This window comes from Amphibalanus amphitrite, unplaced genomic scaffold (genome assembly GCF_019059575.1).
Source record: "Amphibalanus amphitrite isolate SeventyFive unplaced genomic scaffold, NRLGWU_Aamphi_draft 000610F_arrow, whole genome shotgun sequence".
Classification (NCBI taxonomy): Eukaryota; Metazoa; Arthropoda; class Thecostraca; order Balanomorpha; family Balanidae; genus Amphibalanus; species Amphibalanus amphitrite.
Window position 1 is genome coordinate 1 of NW_024882104.1, and position 19,269 is coordinate 19,269.

The 19,269-nt window shown below is 48.0% G+C and overlaps 3 protein-coding genes across 3 annotated transcripts; 2 read left to right on the plus strand and 1 right to left on the minus strand.

Annotated features, from left to right (window-relative positions):
* The first annotated feature begins 8,904 nt into the window (after positions 1–8,904).
* Positions 8,905–10,526, plus strand: LOC122363219 (cuticle protein 19-like). The gene is made up of 2 exons (XM_043332215.1): positions 8,905–9,013; positions 9,508–10,526. The coding sequence occupies exons 1-2, from the start codon at positions 9,008–9,010 to the stop codon at positions 10,147–10,149; spliced, it is 648 nt and encodes a 215-aa protein (XP_043188150.1). The 5' UTR covers positions 8,905–9,007; the 3' UTR covers positions 10,150–10,526.
* A 4,744-nt stretch (positions 10,527–15,270) lies between these two features.
* On the minus strand, positions 15,271–16,592 carry LOC122363220. Its single transcript, XM_043332216.1, has 3 exons — positions 16,488–16,592; positions 15,942–16,167; positions 15,271–15,554 (listed from the first exon to the last, which is right to left on the minus strand). Exons 1-3 carry the CDS (start codon positions 16,512–16,514, stop codon positions 15,427–15,429), a joined length of 381 nt encoding a protein of 126 aa, XP_043188151.1. The 5' UTR covers positions 16,515–16,592; the 3' UTR covers positions 15,271–15,426.
* Positions 16,593–17,373: 781 nt separating this feature from the next.
* On the plus strand, positions 17,374–19,062 carry LOC122363216 (keratin-associated protein 19-2-like). The gene is made up of 2 exons (XM_043332212.1): positions 17,374–17,801; positions 18,138–19,062. The coding sequence occupies exons 1-2, from the start codon at positions 17,796–17,798 to the stop codon at positions 18,801–18,803; spliced, it is 672 nt and encodes a 223-aa protein (XP_043188147.1). The 5' UTR covers positions 17,374–17,795; the 3' UTR covers positions 18,804–19,062.
* Positions 19,063–19,269: the final 207 nt, after the last annotated feature.

The window sequence follows — 19,269 nt, forward strand, 5'->3', positions numbered from 1 at the left end:
GTGCACTACATAAACACAGCACCTGCACTGATAGGCCGTAGGCTCAGCATCTGTGCATCGTCCTCAATGATCCCCGACGTAGTGCTGGGACGGATAATCAAATGTTATATGTGCGCAGTATACCAAAATGTCTACAAAAGCCATGCTGTGCGCGGTCGGTGAACCGCTGAGCTAATCGTTAGTGACACACGTGTTTTAGCTGCCACGACACACGCTGTTTGATGCTGACAGGGATGGTCTGGGGCTAGTGACGTAAGCGGGCGACAGACAGAAGGATGTCACAGAACCGTTTCCAGCGACGTAGAAATGCTTGGCGTATCACAGACTATGACTAACCGAAATAATGCGAATATGGTAGGAATTGTCATGCCGTAAGAAGTTTTGTGAATGCCGTCAATGATACCTCAGTTATGTCACATACCTCTGTATGTCGGTATACAGAGGACTACAGAGGTCTAAGTTGTGGTTTTCCGTTCTTCGCCAATTTATGCCCAAGGTTAGTCGGGAAGGTTAGTGGTGCTCCTGTGCATCCAGTGCATTCCTACCGATATTTTGCTAGTGCGTATCCTTGTTTGGATTCATATTGCCGAACGCATATCCATGACAAAATAATCTGATCATGTGAATCCATCAGGCTTTCACACAGATTCCAGATTCCAGCTACGACAAACTGCTAGACAACATAACAAAGGAGACCCTAAGCAGCTACATAGAACTGAGGTGGTTTATTACCCCTGAAAACTGTTACCCCTGACGACTGATGTCTCTCCTGACGGAGAGCTGGATGACAAAGGCACACTCGTGGATCGCTCATGATACATGATCATGATACATGCAAATACATACATACATATAAAGGATTAAAGCAAGGCAATGCTTCCGCGCAAATGCTCAAATGACGTCAGTTTGCAGAACACATACTTCGTGAATCATTTTATCAGCATGCCACTGAACGACCCCTGTCAGAAAAAAAGGCATATGTCTGGTTGCTGAGCTCACGTAAACTCGATGTGATATTGCTAACGTCACTACGTGAGTAATGAACATTAAAAAAATGGATGACAATTAGTGGAACTTTTCTTTACCTTACATCGTTCGTGTGTGATTGCGTCACTTTAAAAGTTTTTGCGGATTCAATGAAATTTATGCACAAAGTTTGCTTAAAGGTAGTGCGCCACCTTTGAAAGATTTCCCATTTTATTTTTCCTAGGATAAGAAGCTTCTGTTTTTACCTAATATCGCAAAAAAATCAAAAATGGGCCTGGAATAGTGCCTTTTTCGCCTAAAAGTTTTTCGGTTTTTAGATATGTATAACAACTGTAGTGGGCTCACCTGCAAACAGGCGTCGGGCAACAATCGCGAATGCGGCGCACTTGTGACAATAAGCAAAGGTCATTATAGTGTTACGACCATACGACGTACGGGAATGAGTTATCAGCTGTCTAATCGTAGACAACACAATGTCGTGCCTTAAACTGTAAGCCCGTATTGGTATTGTTTCTTTTATTTGGCTGTCGAACATTATTTATGGTTTGAAATATGATTTTATGTAAAATAATTGATATGAAAAAGCCGTCTTATAAGTTATGACCCCATTTCACCACACGCAAGTGGCAGAAATGACAATGATCAGCTGACGCATTTTTCTTGGCCGAAGTCAGAGCGCGCGGCCCGACGCACCACGCGTATTTGGAAATTCCGACCTCGACGAGCATCAGAAGCCACCTAACAGGCGTGTTCGAAACCGCAGGAGATGATGATGAACGGGTTTATCGAAACTTGATTGGATGAGCATATCGGTAATAGCGATTTCAGTGTGACTATTTATTGTTCATAGTGGTGTGAAATGTGGTTGGGGTACGACCGACAACCCGTCGGGGCGAATTTCGCAATGGGGTACTCAAAATTTGAAGAATTTAAGACGTTTCCATGAGTTTTGAAGGTATGGATAAGTTCTAAAAATCCGGTTCTCCTTATCTGGGCCATTAACTCCATACGGTCCAAGAAAGCTGGCACACTACCTTTAAGCTTAAAACCCGCAAAGGATTATTTGTATAATATATGTATATGTTACAGGGAGTTTGAGAAATCCGTGAGTTTGCAAACTCCCTAGTGAGTTTGCAAACTCCCTGACCCATCAGTGACTTTGCAAACTCACTAGGGAGTTTGCAAACTCACTAGGGAGTTTGCAAACTCACTGACCGGTCAGGGAGTTTGAGAAATTCCAGAGCAATTGGGTCAAATAAAATCAAATGTGTAAGCTGAGGGTGGCATACATGCCGTCCGTGATGTTAAAACAAAAGCGACTAGTGGTACGGTCTATATAACCGTCGCACGCTGACATTTAGCTTACAGATCCTAATTGTTTTACCGAAAAAAAGCTACTCGCGGCTATGTAAAGGGGAGGTTCGGAGCAACGTGCTCCTCCGTTCCGTCGTTTCCATCCTCAGGAATCAGGATACTGAAATCCTCGCCCACGCCGAAACCCCCACTCCGGGCTGGACAGGCACCTTTATCTTATGTGGGCTGCTCCCTTGGAGCGGCACCGCTGCTCCCGAGGGAGCGCACCCCGTAGCCGGGTGCAGAGAGTGCTTGGGGGGCTGGTCGGTCTGTCCATTCGGACGGCCTCAGCCGCGGCGACTCTGCATATAGGGTGTCTGCCCAGACCAATGTCTACCCCTATAATTCCTTTCATTCGTCCGACTCTGAAATGGTCTTAGACCGAAAGGGCCTAACCCAACAAAACAAAAACAAACAAGCAGCGTGCGCCAGTCGCAGCTGGGCTGGCTGCCAGCAGCGCCGGCTCTCGATGACACGTCTATGGCGGAGTGGGAATGGGCGTGAATTGATGCGTGTGCCTGTACTTCAGCATAAGTGACCAACAGTTAGCTGTTTCTACTTTGATATATTTAGCCTGACTCTGGAATAGCCACACTTGAGTGGAACGGGTCTAATTGGGACGCGAACTAAATAAATAAATAAAGCGGCGGTGCATGCATGGGTTATGTACCGCCACACTGAGCAGTTTAAAATAAAAAAGGTATTTATGGTGTGCATATGATCTATAAGCTTTTTGTCAGCGTGCCTTAGAGCTAGCCTCCTTTGTTTTAACATCACGGACGGCACGTATGCCACCCACATGCTGCACACTTGTTTTTATTTGGCCCAATCACTCTGAAATTTCTCAAACTCCCTGACCGGTCAGTGAGTTTGCAAACTCCCTAGTGAATTTGTAAACTCCCTAGTGAGTTTGCAAACTCACTGATGGGTTAGGGAGTTTGCAAACTCACTAGGGAGTTTGCAAACTCACGGATTTCTCAAACTCCCTGTAACATATATAAATGAATGACAATTACCTCACACCGTAGTCAAACAAACCTTTGAGAAAAAAAATATACAAGGAGTTCCGTCATAATCATTACAGGCAACTACGAATGACTCGTTCGCAAAAGCAACAATGACATAAATCTTTATTGTACAGTGAATACCTCAACCAGCCAGCAAATGAACTCACGCTAGCTAGGCTTCGTAAAAAATGCAAGGACAAAGCGCGCAACGGTAAAGACAAGCGTCATGCACCGTGACTTCTACGTTCCGATACGACAGGTGGCACGAAATTGTTTCGGTTCGCTTACATTTCCGCACTAAGCGCGATCCAAGCAATGATAATGACCCAGCGTGCAGCCAGAAGCCGCATTTGGTCGCAAGCGCTGCTTTGTAGGAGGATGAATTCGCTTCCTAGTGCGTTTGCTCGTTCCCAGGCACTCCCCAGTGCGTTGACACACACGATAGGCGCGGATTGGAAAAAGTATCGCTTATGAAGCCCTGGCTACTCCCCCTTTTATTCCGGACTTGGTGACTGCCTGCGCCCTGCAACCAAGCCATTTTTGAACAGTTGAAGCACCTGACAATGGACTGATGTGACGCCAGTGAGTCTCCTTCATCGCCTGTGCTTGTGGTTGCTAGGCAACGGCCATTGTCTGCTAGCTTGCGCTTAGCAACCCGAAACTATTTCACTTTGAGAGTTGCATGCAATGTTGTGAGACCTTGATCACATATTGGCATTGTAATTGTTTGCATATTGATCAGAATTGCTTCAAACCCGCAACGAACGTAAACGTCAAGGGATGGGAGAAGCGCAGAAATAGGCTTGACACTCCTCACAACAACCTTTAATGCTGTTGCTGTATACTTTAACTAAAAGTTACGGACTTCCATGCACTGTGTGTTTCATCTTTTACAGTAGTTATTGGCTTCAAAATATATTGTACAGACAATACATCCGAAGCTCACCATTTTCTTTCGTCTTTGGTGCTTGCTCATATATCATCATTAAATCATTTTACATCACAACACATACATACAAAGCATTGCGGGTGAGCTCTCAATCCACTATCAAAGAGCACATGTGGCTGTGTTATCCCCTCCAGTCACTGGTTTTGATGTGTAACTGCAGCCCGATCTCGGTCATATACAGCGTCGCACCATCCGCAGTATGGCCGATCGATCCAGTCTCCGCGGTCTCGGTTCCAAGACCAATTACATAACGTGTCCCCGCCCTCGGTCATCAATGCCCGGTGCATGTCATCTGTGAAACATACGACACTGGAATGGTTCGTGGAAATATGGCTGTGCGAAGATACAATAGAATAAAAACAAAAGAGGATGCAAAAGAGAAAAGGACTGAGACAGATATGCTAAGATATAGCAACGGAACAATTAAATAAGCACAATTTCGTATTTATCGCTGAAAACAACGCACATCAAATGGACGGACAATTTTGATAGATTTATTGAAAGTTACGCGCTGAATCGCAATATCTCGTGCAATAACTGACACTTATAAACAAGCAGATAAAATTAGCGGCGTCCAAATGCCGGCTCTGCGTAATAACACCGACACAGTGCGTTATTCTCTCCGGTATACTTATACCCTCCTCGAATCGGAGTACGGTCAAATATGCGCTCCAGATCATCGTCAAGACCGCCTCCAGCGGGAAGTTCTCTTGCACTGAGACCGTCACTCCTGAAGACGGCGTCGACGATTGACGAGATGTCAGCACTCTGAAGAGAGCCCACGTTGATGTTGTCGGTAATAGCGATGTCATCGTAAGGAGGATGGCTGTTGAGGAGAGCAGGTTGGACGTAATCATGGCCAGCAGCATAGACAGGCTGTTCAGCTACAGCCACAGGGTGGTGCGCCACGCCCTCGTAGGTTACCCTGGCGTTGTAGCCCGAGTTGCCGTCCACCCAGTAGGTGACGATCTGCCTCCGGCCGTCGGGAAGCAGCGTCGAGTACGAGCCCTCGGTGCGGTCACCGAAGCGTGTTTCCTCTTTGGTGTTTTGCACTCCCGAGGCAGGGTCATCAATGCCGTAGCCATAGCTGTAGTCGGGTATAGAGTGGATCTCTGGCGGTGGGGCGATGGGAACAGCAACAACAGGAGGAGGAATTTCGACAATGGGAGGATAGTAGGGAAGGTCCACAGGAGTGTCCTGTAGAGGGAGAGGCTCCGGGTGTGGAAGAGGCTCCGGAACCGGAGGCAGCTGCACCAGCGGCTGCGCTGCGGGCAGTGGCTCAGGCTCTGGCTCTGGTTCCGGCAGAGGTAGAGAAGGCTCGGGTTCAGGCTCCGGTATGGGTTCCAGCGGAGGAAGCGCCTCAGGGACGATATCTGGAAGCTGGGGACCAATGAACGGCCGGTTACCGTCGTCGTCGCTTCCGAAGGTACGGGCCAAACCTGCGTAACGCTCAACTCCTACTTGAAGTCCATCATCGTCGTCGTCGTCGTATACACCACCACTACCACCACCATCAACTTTGATGGCTGTCCCCAGTGCCACTTTATCTGCGGGCACGGTGACATAGCTGTACTGAGACGCCTGGACTCCTTCAGACTCCTTCAGATTCTCAGTTGTGTTTGACACCTCACTACCGGCTTCTACAATCGTCGTGCCATTTTTGGATCCAGTTTTGTTAGAGCTAGCTCCTTGACGCTCCGTAGCGTTGACTTCAGGGGAAATGACAGCGGGTTGTGATGTGGAATAAGCCTCAGTCTGTGAGATTTCAGGTGACGATGTGTTGCTGTTGTGCAATGTGTCAACCTGGACAACGCCAGGGAATGATGCGACGTTGCCAGGAGAGGCCCCAGTCTTAGTGACGGTGTGGAACAATGTGTCGCTGCCGGACAATTGCCCAGTCTGGGTGATTTCGGGGAATAATGTGGCACTGCTGGGTGATGGCCCAGTGTAGGCTGTGGTGACCAGCACCAGGTTTGCAGGAAGCACCAGCACCAACAACGTGATGAGTGCCAGCACCTGCGGGAAGAAGTCACCGAGTCAGATAACCGCGTAGGTATTAATTTGTTTAGAAAGAGGAATGAAATATAAAAATGAAACCTCAAATGAACCTCAACTGAAATATAAAAAGAAATGCTTGGTTGTGGCCTTCCCTTCCATTCCACATGTGCTCTTTACCAATGCTCAGATAATGCCAAAAAAGCTACCATCAATGTATGAAAGTGTTTTGTTAGCTTTAGTTCCTTTCATTTAAATTTATCAAAATTAGAAAAATAGTGAAGAGTTATTATTTTGAAAACATCAATTGTGTCCGAAAATACCAAAATTACCCAAAATAGCCTAAACATTAGCAGAAGCATCTATCAAGTGCCTGGCAAAACGTTTTCATTACAAATACCTACGATAACGAATAAGGAAGACTACGCCAGCGACGTTCAAGATGAATGCGGAAAGGAGAACGTCGTTGGAGGCAAGCGTCATGCAAATGTCACGACTGCTCACTGACGTGGCATTTATGTCTGCATGCTCGTGACTAGGCCATTTGCTTTAGGTTAATGACAACAATCCTATTGTATTCTTTTTTCTGCATTGCACACTCATTACTGCAATGCTGCATGCATGGGCAAAGTTGAACAATAGCCACTACAAAGTGAGCAATACGTTTGTAGTATTGGCCACTTTTGTTGCGCATCTTTTAAAGATACTTGCGCTTTATTTATCCACTGGATACAGAAGTATTTAGTTATTCAAAAGGCGCCAAACGCCTTTTAAAACGCCACCGTTTTTTATCATCTGTAAGAACAAATGGGTGTAGGTGTACAATTATACACCCACTGTGCAGTTTTATTGGTAAGCTTTTTTTTTAGCAAAAAGCAAAGCCATTGTGTTCATGTCAATGGCCATTGTGTTCAGAATCACGACTACTTCTAGTGCAATGACCGCTGCAAATTCGTGCACAGTCGGTGACTAGCAAAACTGCAGCAAAGTTAACCTTCACCTTCAGCCACTGTAACTGTCCCTTCTCTTTCGTTCATTATTGGCCGACAATTTGGCTGCCTAGTATCATTGGATCACTGCACTCGTAAACAAACAACCGAGCACATTGAATCCACTGGCCCACTGGACCCACTGGGCATCGACTATTGTGATTTTTTTTACCATTGTGATCTTGATCAATGCCTACATGTGGCTTAACTAGCTGATTATATCAATAGAAAAACACAATTCTAGCGAATAAGTGTTTGTCTATTTCAAACAACCTGCGGTTACAACTAAAGACCTTGGGAAAAGTAAGGATATGATGGCAGTTTATTGCTAGTCCACTTAAGGTTTTTGCTTCACTGGTTTTATACTGACAACATTAATGCTCTAAACCATTGCTCGCGACGACTCTATACTTTGACCTACCTTCATCATCGCCTCTCTCCGCTCTCCCCACTCTGCCTCTCCCCTCTCCACCCGGGCCGATCTTCAACTGCCATCATAGATCGCAGGTCACCAGGTAATATAGACTCACGGTGCCCGCATTTGGTCATCGCGTGCGCTTCTGTCCACACGTGCATAGTTGTGACATTCCGTACAGCTGTATACGCCATGCGGCACAGGCTTGCAAGTTGCACTGCAGGGCACGGGTTGGTTATGCTTTAGAGGGGGAGGGTCACTGATACCAGGTGCAGGCACAGTAGCATAGTGTGTGTGGGGAGGGGGAGGGTGCTGGTGGGAGGGGGTAATGCTCCGCAACAATGGCGTATGTGTGGAGCTATGCAATGCAGTTTGAGCAGCAGCAGTCGGAAAAAGGCGTTGCAATATTTTTTGAGATGATGTCGTCCGACTTTAGGACTGTTCTCCATGCTACTGAAATAACATGCATAATTTGCAACGGTCACAGGTCAGTGACCTGTCAGGCGGTAGCCCTACCAGCGACGGCATCGAATCCAGTTATTGACCTTTCTAATTTCAGATAATTGAAAAATGATGCAATTTTAGAAACAAGCAAGCTAATGGCAAGCGAATGGATGCTAGTCAGCCGTTTCACTAATTAATGGCCCACTTGTTAGTCATTTGTGGTATGGGCTCAATTAACGACGGAAACATTTGAGCATGTTCTGGGAAAAGGCACCATCGAACCCGACGCCACGAAATGGTAGCACGTTTTGTCCTATCAAAAGACAAGCAGTCGCATACTATTTATAGTCTCACATGACTACTCTCAATTATAGGCGGCTCTGTGTACTTGGTACGAGGGGTGTAATAGTTATTAAGACCTGAGCGGCTCATCTGCTGATAATTGACTTGATGAAAACTGGCAATTAATTAATCGCTGTTCAAAAATTACGTACGTACATGGAGAAATGAATATGATTGTATTTGAATTAATCAAGATGAGGAAATTTTTAATTTATTTTCTTTCACAACTGAAACATACCTTTTGAATAGATAGCTCACATTTCTAGCCCTCGTCGACATTCGTCAGTCCTAGTAACTGCGCAGCTCTCCACCAACAATACCTTTCACATAATGGTCAGGACATGAAGGACAGAGTCCGGTGCTCATACCTTGAACACCATTGACAGGACAGCTGCAGGTGGTCCACTCTGCAGCGGACCAGAACTAAGGGCACGATTCCACAGTCAGCTAAACAAGGACTACGTATAAAACCGCCCACGGGACATAATGTTTGAGCATTTGGTGACTGCCGCACTCTGACATCAACATGCGGGTAAGTTTTCCTATGGAATGTGCGTTGAGTTTTTCCTGAACGCGTTTAGCTACCGTTTGTGTCTGCGAATGGGGAAGGTTGTCGGACGTTTTTACGTGGATGGTTGTGCAGAGGGCAGAAGCCAATGTTCATAGTCTGAAGCAGTTTTACTGGATCAATATGCTGCTCAATCGTCATATAATATTTGGCATTTGATGCACGTCGCATATTATTCTCTTATTGGCATACCGCTAAGGTTGTGATAAGGAGTGTTCTTCCGCTAGTCTGTGTACCTTCCATCTACATCCCAGCATATTTGTGACTGTCTCTCCTTCTCCCTCTCTCTCTCTCCTTCTAAATATTGCTCACTCTTTTCATTCTTTCCATTTCTTACTTCATAGTTCGTTCTTTTTCTGTGCTCTCCCCTATCTTCTTTACATCTTCCTAATATTTTCTAGCGTTATCTATATCTCTCTTTTACTTACGCCTCCCGAACCTCCCTCTACCTCCGACAGCGCTCGCTGGCTGCTCCGGTGGTTCTGCTCTTCCTCTTCTGCGGACCAGCACTGGCCGACCACCCTCCCCACAAGAGGCCTCCGAAGCCTCACACCGGCTACAAGGGTTCCCATTCAGTCAAACCCAAATACAGCTACGCTTACGGCATCGACGACAAGCACGCCGGCATCAAGCTGAACGTCAAAGAGAGGCGCGACGGAAAGTTCACAGAAGGAGAGTATGTCACCAAACTTCCCGACGGAAGGAACCAGAAAGTTTCCTATCACGTGAACGGAAAGTCAGGTTTCGTTGCGGATGTGAAGTATGATGGAGTGGCGCGGCATCCGGTTCCGATTAAGAAGCCGGTGAAGCCGGGCAAGTACGTGCCCCCTAAGGTGGTAAAGCCGCCGGTTATAACCTATAGGCCCCCGGTGCCGCTGGCAAAGCCGAGGCCGCTGCCTTATCATCCTGTGAACACGCGGTATAGATATGGTGATGATGATGACGATGGATATGTGTCATATAACAATGGGTTCTCAAAGGAAGGATTGTCGGGATTTGGGCCCCAAGATATCTATCGTGGAGAGCCGTATGGTAAAGGGCTCGACATTTCACCTTATGAAAGGAGCACCAACCTTTTTCAGCAGCAGTTCTACCAGTAACGAGAGAATAAAGTATTTGCGGTGCAGCTGCTCACATGTGAGAGGCTTTCTATAAGAGAACGGTTTTGCTAAGTGGTTTGCAGATGTGTGTCGTCTGTCGACTTTGTGCTTTCCGTCGCTTTGTCTCGTCTCTGTCGATGGTGCTTTCTGGCGTTTGTGCTCATTTGTTTGCACTGTGTGGCATTGTTTGCTGTCTTGATAATAATACATGTCACGTCTACCACAACACGGGTATCAGGTATGCCTAAAATCCAACGGGAATACTAGTCTGCTGTTCGCTGATCCTTTTCTGTACTCCACTCCTCTTCCCATTACTTCTCTTCATCCCGGTACACTCCACAGCAGACTGCATTCAACATCATGCAAACAGGCGTATTTGTGTCTCATTCAGCTACCGTTTTTCCCCTAAACCTCTGCACACGCTCGGTACCTTACGACCCGGGACCGCCGACATTCAGTGCCCACTCCCGGGGCTGTTCGTGCTGCAGATATGAAGCATTTGCTCATTTTCCTGCTACCAATCGCTGTGACGCTGCGTGGGAATGACTGGGCACGGATATCGTGTGCGGTGCTGAGTGGCTTTGGGCTGAATACAGCGATACAACTGAAAGAATGTCTTACTGATCCGGAAAACGGATAGGTCTTGCTGTAGATGATGGTCTTTTTGGGAGCGTTGGCACCCGGGCCTGATGTAGTGTGGCGATGCAGCTTTGTTGCAAGCTATCATTCTAGACATTTCTTGTAGCAATGGAAGAACACCTTTTGTCGTGCACTATATTTGAAAAGTTACATGTTTACTTGAGATATTGTCGTGGGGAAACAAATCACCCTTTGCATTTCAAGCAGGAATTTTTTCCTCGAGATTGGTTATCTGGTGGGCAATGCCGCGTCCAATCTGACCAGCCGACAATGCGGTGCTTACTGAGCTGAAGATACTGCACCAGCAAACAAACGAGGTGGACTAAGTTTTACAGCGAGTCTTATTCGCTTCGGTCCCGATATCGGCCTGCATTAGCTGTGCATATACTCCGCCACGCGATTGCCAGTTGTGCTTCGTCCGCCGTGACGGTGAGAGTGCCACCATCAGACCGCTCGACGCTTTGGTGTGACCGATGACGGTTCAAGGCAACGAGTCGGCGATTTGGAGCCACAGAACCACGTTGTTCTCGCCATGGCTGTCCACCAGGGCAGTGCCCAAGGCAGAAGTGGAGTGCACTGTCGAGGATCGAATGTAGCAGAAAAGGTGGCAATGTTCAACCAGCTTCACGAAGGGTCAAGACAGCAGGTCAGTTGGAAGCAAAAAGTGGAGGAAAAGACGCAAAATGGAAAACAGCCCAGTGAAGGATCATCAGTTGAAGTTTCCAGATATGTTCGAATGTACAACAGACAGATGTCAATCACAGATCACGAAAATGATGAGATCAAGGAAGCTGCAAGTCGAGGCAAGAGACTGCCAATGACTTTCCTGGCCCTGGGCGTTCTGGTAAGAAAATTTGGGTTTCTGGCTGCCATGGCACTGAGCTTTTTCGTGGAAAGCAATCAGCCGTTCAATGCCTGCCAACTTTTCATTACTACCGCTTGGAACAACACAAGGCGGGCCTTGTTCTGGCTATCAGCTGAACCATTGTGGCGTTGCTTGCAAGCCATTCATGTGGTCAAGCCTGGCGAATGCACCAAATGTTCTCCGCTAGGTCGTCTATCAGTTGTGAGCCATAACCAGTCCGGTAGCAGCATCGAAGGCCACGACGATCTCGACGCTTATGAGGAACGACCATGTGCATCGGACGTGGACGTCATGCTAGAGCTCGGCCCGTGTCGCTGGCTCAGAGCTGATGACCAGGACGGGCCGCCGATCTCTGCGAATCCTGCACCTCCAGATTGTGGTGGAGACTCGTCGCCACTGTTAGTGGCTACGCCAACCTCAAAACCAGGCTTTGTTCTACTGTACGTTGAACCTACGTCTGAGTGCAAGCACAGCGACTGGCGTGTCTTCTCGGCTGGAGCACTCCGCTCTTTGGTGCTGGACTGGTGCAGGATTCGATACAATACAGATTTCATCATCGAGCCATCAGGACCAGCCGTCAACGTCAGGAAAACGGGGATCGACACCAACGGTGGCACTGACTGGGTGCCTTGTTTTCACCTGCCCGTGTGGCCATCAGAAGAGTTCCGCACCCGTCCACGTGTGACTGACTTCCCACCGGCAGAGGCGCGGGAGGACATCTGCCGCTTTGGCGTACACCTAGTGCCCACCGGCCACCCGGGGAGCCCCACTGAACACATCGAGCTGCGTCTGTCGTTCTCACGTGCCGAGGTGGTGGCAGTCTGGCACCTGTTTCCAACCGTCAGGATCGCCATTCAAGGTCTAAAATTCGTCCGCAACGAGATGAAAAAGCGCCGAAAGAAGACGGCAGTGAAAGAAACTAAAACACACCTCAAGTCCTACCACATCAAAACCACGGCTCTCTGGCTGTGCCAGGACGTCTCCAGGGAAAGTTGGACAAGCGCCACCACCGCGATGTACATGATCTTGGACAGGCTGGAGGAGGCAGTCAGAGAGGGAGCACTGCACTGCTTCTTCTGGACGGAGATCAATCTCTTTTCAGAGTTCTCCAAGGAAGACCTGGGTGCTATGAAGCGCCAGGTCCAGAAGACTCGAAACATTCTGCTGGAGGGGCTGATGGGATGGTTCGACAAGTGTTTCGATCTCCAGTCGTGGGCGGATCGTGACATGTCGTCAATTGAAGGCATTTGCCAGCAAAGTCCTGAAGATAGGGTATCCCAACCAACCAGCCAGAGCCAGCCGGGAAGGCCCACACAACCCTCCGTAGAGACTTACTCGGACCCAGCGACCCGCAGCAGTAAGATGTTCTCTACAGACAGTAGACGAACGTCTTCAGACAAAGAGCTCCCAATCACGGGTAGGCAGCTTACCTCAGACAAAAGGCAGCCAAATTCCGAAAACCAACTGGCGATCCAAAGCAAAGCCCAGACGACTTCAGTCAATCAGCAGTTGTCATCAGCCAGCCAGCAGACGTCTTCAGGCAAGCAACAGGCGCTTCAGGGCGACGAGCAGCCATCTGCGCTTAAAGAGCGACTGAGCCCATACAGCCAAAACTCGTCCTCGGAGAGCACACAGCCGTCCTCATCCGCCTCAAGTCGTGATTCCCCTTTAAACGAGCAGCATCGAGTTGCCTCTGTTCGTCGCCTGCAACTCTTTGCAGCCCGGCACATGGTTATATATTCAGTCATGGAAGGCATCAGACATCGACACATGGGTTCTTCCGGTGTGGACAATGATGCGGATATTTCGGACCATATACGGGAAGAGCTGATGAGATTTCGTGTCGGGCAACCATACGCGATGGGCCGCATGCTTGTTCAAGCCATGCTGGCGGCCCCTGAAGATCTGGTGGGCAGTGCGCGGCTGGTAGCCCACGGTGGAGACATGTACACCTGGGACGTGGCGCCGCTGCTGGGACTACTCAACGACTCAGACATGCAGGTGCTGCTGGGGGAGCCCGAGGCAGTGGCGAGCTGGTGGCGACAACAGCTGCGGCTGCCGCGAGCGGAGCGACCGCAGGGCATGACCGCTGACCTGGACACGCCACAAGGCAGGAAGGAGTTGCTGCTCAATTCGAACCTGCTGCTGCGAGCCTTGGAAGAAACGGGCGTCCTGTCCTCGACGAGTCACCAGTTCCCTAAACAGGAACCACTTGAACATCGCAAAAGATCCTCGCTGCCTTTCTCATCTAGCCAGCCGCCACTTTCTGAGCCTTCTCAAACTCTTCAGACCTCAGCTGAACCCATTAGAAAGACGCCTTGCAGCACCGGCGAAACACGGCACATGAAAGAACCCATCTGGAAGACGGAACTCGAGAAGTGGGACAACTTTGCGAGAGCAAGCTCGTGGCATGTCCGTTCCTATGAACGAATTCGTCAGGAACTCGACGATGAGCACCGTTCAAACCTGGAGAGCCGTCTTGGACGATCCGCGATCATCCGTGGATCGCAAAACGCCACTGCTGCCGCCAGACTGTGGAGGCGGGGCATCGAACGGATGCTGTCGGGTTCTGAGCTGCGTACCAAGTACGAAGCCATCACTGGCGCCCTGCCGGACAGGTGGCAACTCAGACAGTACGTCTTTGATGACTGCTGAGGTCAGAGCTTGGGCTTGCTGGGCGCTGAAAATCACAGACGTTCGTTCGAGTTTTGTTGTCGCTGCTGACCTACCGAGTGCTCAAGGCTGTGTAGTGTTTGCTTATCAGACTCGTGTTTTGATGTCACGGTAACCGTGGAGAAGAAAGTCTTGTTGTAAGATTATAAATTTGAATGTAACTACTTCATTGAAGTAAATCATTGGATTGGAAGAGTTTTCGCGTTATACGTTTATGCATTGTGTATTTTGCAATTACACAACCTGTCTCAGTGTTTTGAATCAGCTAGATGTTGAGCTAGTAAATGCGTTGCGTTGCTTGCGTTGTCACGAAAGCATTCGCACATCAGTTTCACTGCATCAAAATGTTTTGTAATCGAGGGTTGTAAGTGTGCACTGTGTCGCTATGATTCGCTATTTATCGTCGTCGTTTTGCTATGTGTTTCACTTGAGGTTTTTTTAGGGACAGCAGCTGACTTTGCCGCTGGTCTCGTAAAAATTGCATAATGGTGCTCGGCTCATTTTCATCTCCACTACACATGCCATTCAAATTTCTTGAGTCAGCATCATCCAGTCAATAGTCATTGGCACATTCGACGCCAGTTTTACATTGCACATCGCGCAACTCATGAATCATGAATCAAACACAGTGGAAGCGAGTGTTATTTTTGCTATCGTTTGCAATAAATGCAGCTGTGATCCTTGGCTGTTTATGTTTATTTATGTCATTGGGGTCGTAGTTATACTAGCCAAGAGAATACAAACCATTGATTTCTGAGGAAACAACTATGAAAAAACTGGCAATGATTTGTTTTCCAGCAAAGGCATCAAGGGTGGAAAGAGAGAACTACTTTTTGCGGCTGACAGGAACTTAAGCATTGAGTGACGCATTCCTCCAGTGAAATGTTTAAGCAAAGTGGTTGTTGATAATTCATAGTAGTTTTTGCAACACAAGTCCTGAAAAACGCTCAGGTTCATGATAAACATTTGTATATTAATCATAATATAACACCTGTTGGCAGACATTGTACTATCGCTCTGTAAAGCACAAAACACGGACATCCTTAGGTGAAGGTAGCATGGTTGACAGCCAAGCCTTTTGAAGCTTTCCCATACCCATATCAGTCGACAAGAACAGCATACAGTGCGTCGATGCCCTCTTTGACAGCACTTTGTCCAACGGACGGCAGTGTCCTTGACTTGGCCGTGACGCGATTCTTTAGAATGTTTGCACCGGCGAGCACCGAGCCTGTGGATTATATGTGGGACGTGGTTTGACGTCAGCAGAGATAAACAAAGGTTAAACACGACAGGAACAAAAAATAGATCGAGAAAGGCATTTAGTTTGCCAGCTTGGACAAAGCTAGTGAAAAGTCAGCTCATGACAGGCCTAAGGAATCATTTCTAGCATTGCTTATTTTTGGTGCGAACTTAATTTATTAGGCTTTGTAATTTGTAGCTTAGCTTAAATTGAAATTGATGCTTAACGTTGACGTTGAGCTGGTTTAAATATGCAAACTAATGCTTTATGTTGCCTTGAAACGTATACTTTTGCTCTTTTACAAAATTAGCTAGAATGGTTGAAAAGAGTTTTGACTTTGACTTCATCGCTTTTTCCCTTCGCTAGTTTACTCACCCTGGTTAATTTGTTTGGACTCCTGACCGGACAAGACACAGAAATCAGACACGTTGGCGACATGCTGCAGAAATCGGACAAGCTCGTGAAGCAGCTCCTCCTTCTCATCTCCCCCAGCTTGTGTGTCCTCGAAGAGCTCGAGAATCTTGTCCACGCTGCCGTCAATCTGGCTCATTGCTTGAGAAGAGATGCGTGCTCCAGGCAAAGTCTGCACGAAGTCGAGAACCTGCAATAAAACATCCACGAAACATCAGCAACGTTATGTTGTGAAGTGGGCGTCTTTTTGGTTTTGCAGGAAGTACAAGGGACACAAAAAGTGAATGTTATGGAAGCTGATTAAACAAAGTTCATTAGAGAAGATAAAGAGTGGGATAACCACAGCGAAAGCTGTAGCAAGACTACCAATACTGTGTTAATACGGTATGCAGCATTTGAACAGTTTACGGACAGTAGTACCTACGTCACTGCACACAGTGCGAAAGTGTCAACAAGCGAAAACGGCTTAGTAACAACTCTGTAAATGCACATTTATCACGCAAAACTCACCCTCTTTTTGATGACTGGTCGAGACATGGCAGCGTTCTGTGAGAAGAGTCCTGCCCCAGTAAAAAACCACCTGCACTAGCTCAAGCGCCAAAGGACACACTGATATGTCAGAGGTGGCGAGGTGATAGCCTTTCCGCTTGGGGTGGGCATGAGGGGAGGGGCGGCGAGCGGTGCGGCTGGGCATATCAATGCAAGGGCGATAAGACAGCATTTACTACCGGGATCAGCGTAACAGTTGGTAGGTAAATAGAAAAGGATGTCAGGATAAAACAGTCTGGCTTATCGTCGACTATCATATGCAGCTAAGTAAGTCTCGTGCCATTTTACAAACGCAAACAACTGTCGTATACAGTGTTTGCCCACGCTTTGCCACGTTATCTTTTACCTGTGCAAGTGTGCATATGGGTCTATAGTCTTCGTGTAAGTAGTGATAGTTTGAGACCCCTCGGACAAACTGATAAGGCTACCGAGTACCGAGTACCGATGTTTTGGGAAACTACCGGTTCAACTGGCCAGAAGAATGCGCGGAGTGAGTAAATTAATACATTCAAACTGCAGCGCAGAAGAAAATGATATATACGTAATTAATGTTAAATACAATCAGTAAGCTACAATAAGCTATAAGTTCAATACTTTTATTGCTGACACTACAGTAAACAGCAGCCCATGGTCTAAGAACTTTGCCTCACTGACAGTTAAATACTTACATTTTTTTTAATGTCGCAGACTGACGCACATTTGTCTCATCCAACCGTGAACAGACTAGCAAGCCACCTGGAGATCTTTCACGAGATAGCCCTAATGCTGTCGTTGTCATTTTCCCGGATTTCATCTACAATTTGCTTCCACTACCGCACGAGATGTCTGTCAAAAGAATTCTTGTCTCACATTCCACCTCATAAAAACGCGATCAGGATCTCTCGCTCTCTTCCACACAGATCAACGACCATTGAGGTGGAATTTGCAGCATAGTCACTACCTTACACTCAAGTGGACCCGATGTTTCAGCTCTCAACTCGGAAGCTGCAGAAACTTCCCCATAGTGGCACGCAGCAAATGGTCTCAGTCAAGATTACTTGTCTCAGTATGCGTCTGAATTGGGCGCGGCTGGGCGGAATGCGACGCAGGGTGACGCATTTTCCTCCGGCAGAGCTGATCAGTGTCAGGTGGTATTTCAGTGGCAGGGTGGGTGTATAAAGGGAGCGCGAGATGAGAGCAGCCGCACTTCTGGTCACCGGTCCAGAGCTGAGGTTGGGCTTCAGAGGTCTCCCGCTTCGTCAGAATTAGGTCTCCCTCTTCGTCAGAATAATGAAGGTGAGCGTTTGATGTGGTCTGCGAGTGCAGGGGGTATTTCTTAGGGGCGTTTTGGATAGATGAATTCAAAACTGGTTGGTTTCTTTAGATGATTTTTATTAACGCTGTTGACGTTCTGACTCTGTTAGAGCCCTTTGTGTTTTGGCACTAATTGTCAACTTGTGCAATGTACGCTCTCTGCCGCTCTCTGACACTCTATGGAAGTCTCTGTCGCTCACTGACATTCTATGTATAAAAGTCTCTGTCGCTCACTCACGCTCTATGAAAGTCTCTGTCGCTCTCTGACATTCTATAAAAGTCTCTGTCGCTCACTGTCGCTCTCTGCTGCTGCTCCAGAACATTCTCCTTCTCGCTCTGGTGGCTGCTGTGGCCGCGGACAGCAGCTCCTCTTCAACCAGCGCCAGACAGGTAGCCGGGCCCTCTCTCTCGCGCTCTGGCTACGACTCCGGTGCCGACTACAACTCCTACTCGGGGGTCGACATTGGCGCCCAGAACCGCCAGGGCTCCTACGGCCCGAGCACGTCCATCAACTCCTACGGCATCAACAGCGGTCTCTACGGCAGCAGCGGCTTCATCGACCAAGGATATGGAGCTCCCATCGGTCGGCGGAGCGGTCTGGCATTCGGCGGCGTGGGCAACATCGGCTTCAACGGCCTGAACCAGTACGGATTCAACGGCCTGAACCAGTACGGATTCAACGGCTTCAACCAGTACGGGCTCAACGGTCTGAATCAGTACGGGCTCAACGGCTTGAACCAGTACGGATTCAACGGCCTGGGTAACCTCGGCTTCAGCGGCCTGGGTAACTTCGGCTTCAACCGTCCCATCGGCGGCCTCGGCTATGGAGGTGGCTTCAACGGCCTGGGCAGTTTCGGCATCGGCACTCTCGGCTTCCGCGGCCCCTTCCTCGGTGGTCGCTACGGCCGCGGCTTTGGCCGCCTTGGGCATGGCCTGTTCAGGCGTCGTCCCTTCCACGGCTATGGATACAGCGGTATTTATTAAAACTTGCTAGAGAGCATAGCCAAAATAGGTTGTCCAGATGGTGACACTTGCATGTGCGCCGTGCGCAATAAGATTTCCCTGTCAAGCTTATGTGTGACAAAGCTTTAATGTCCCTCTTTCCGCTAGCGGTATACGTGTGTGCGTGCGTGTGTTGATAAATTTCGTCCGCTGTTTTTGTTTATCGTCATGTGTGATTGTTTGCGTGAAAGTGTATTTATTTGTTAGTTGTTGTTAAAATGCAATAAAAACGCAAAATCAGTCGGCTATTTTTCTGCAAGGCTCAAACGCAACACATCCAACTATTGGCTCTCAATTACTGCAGCGGACTGTCGTACTTTTTTGTCATCACATGCCTATCAGTGAGCGAGCAAGCTATTTTGATTAATATTTGCTTGTGGCTGAATTCATTATCAATGTTTGCTGATGAGGAAGTCTAAAACTGGTGCATCACATCCAAACGACCATC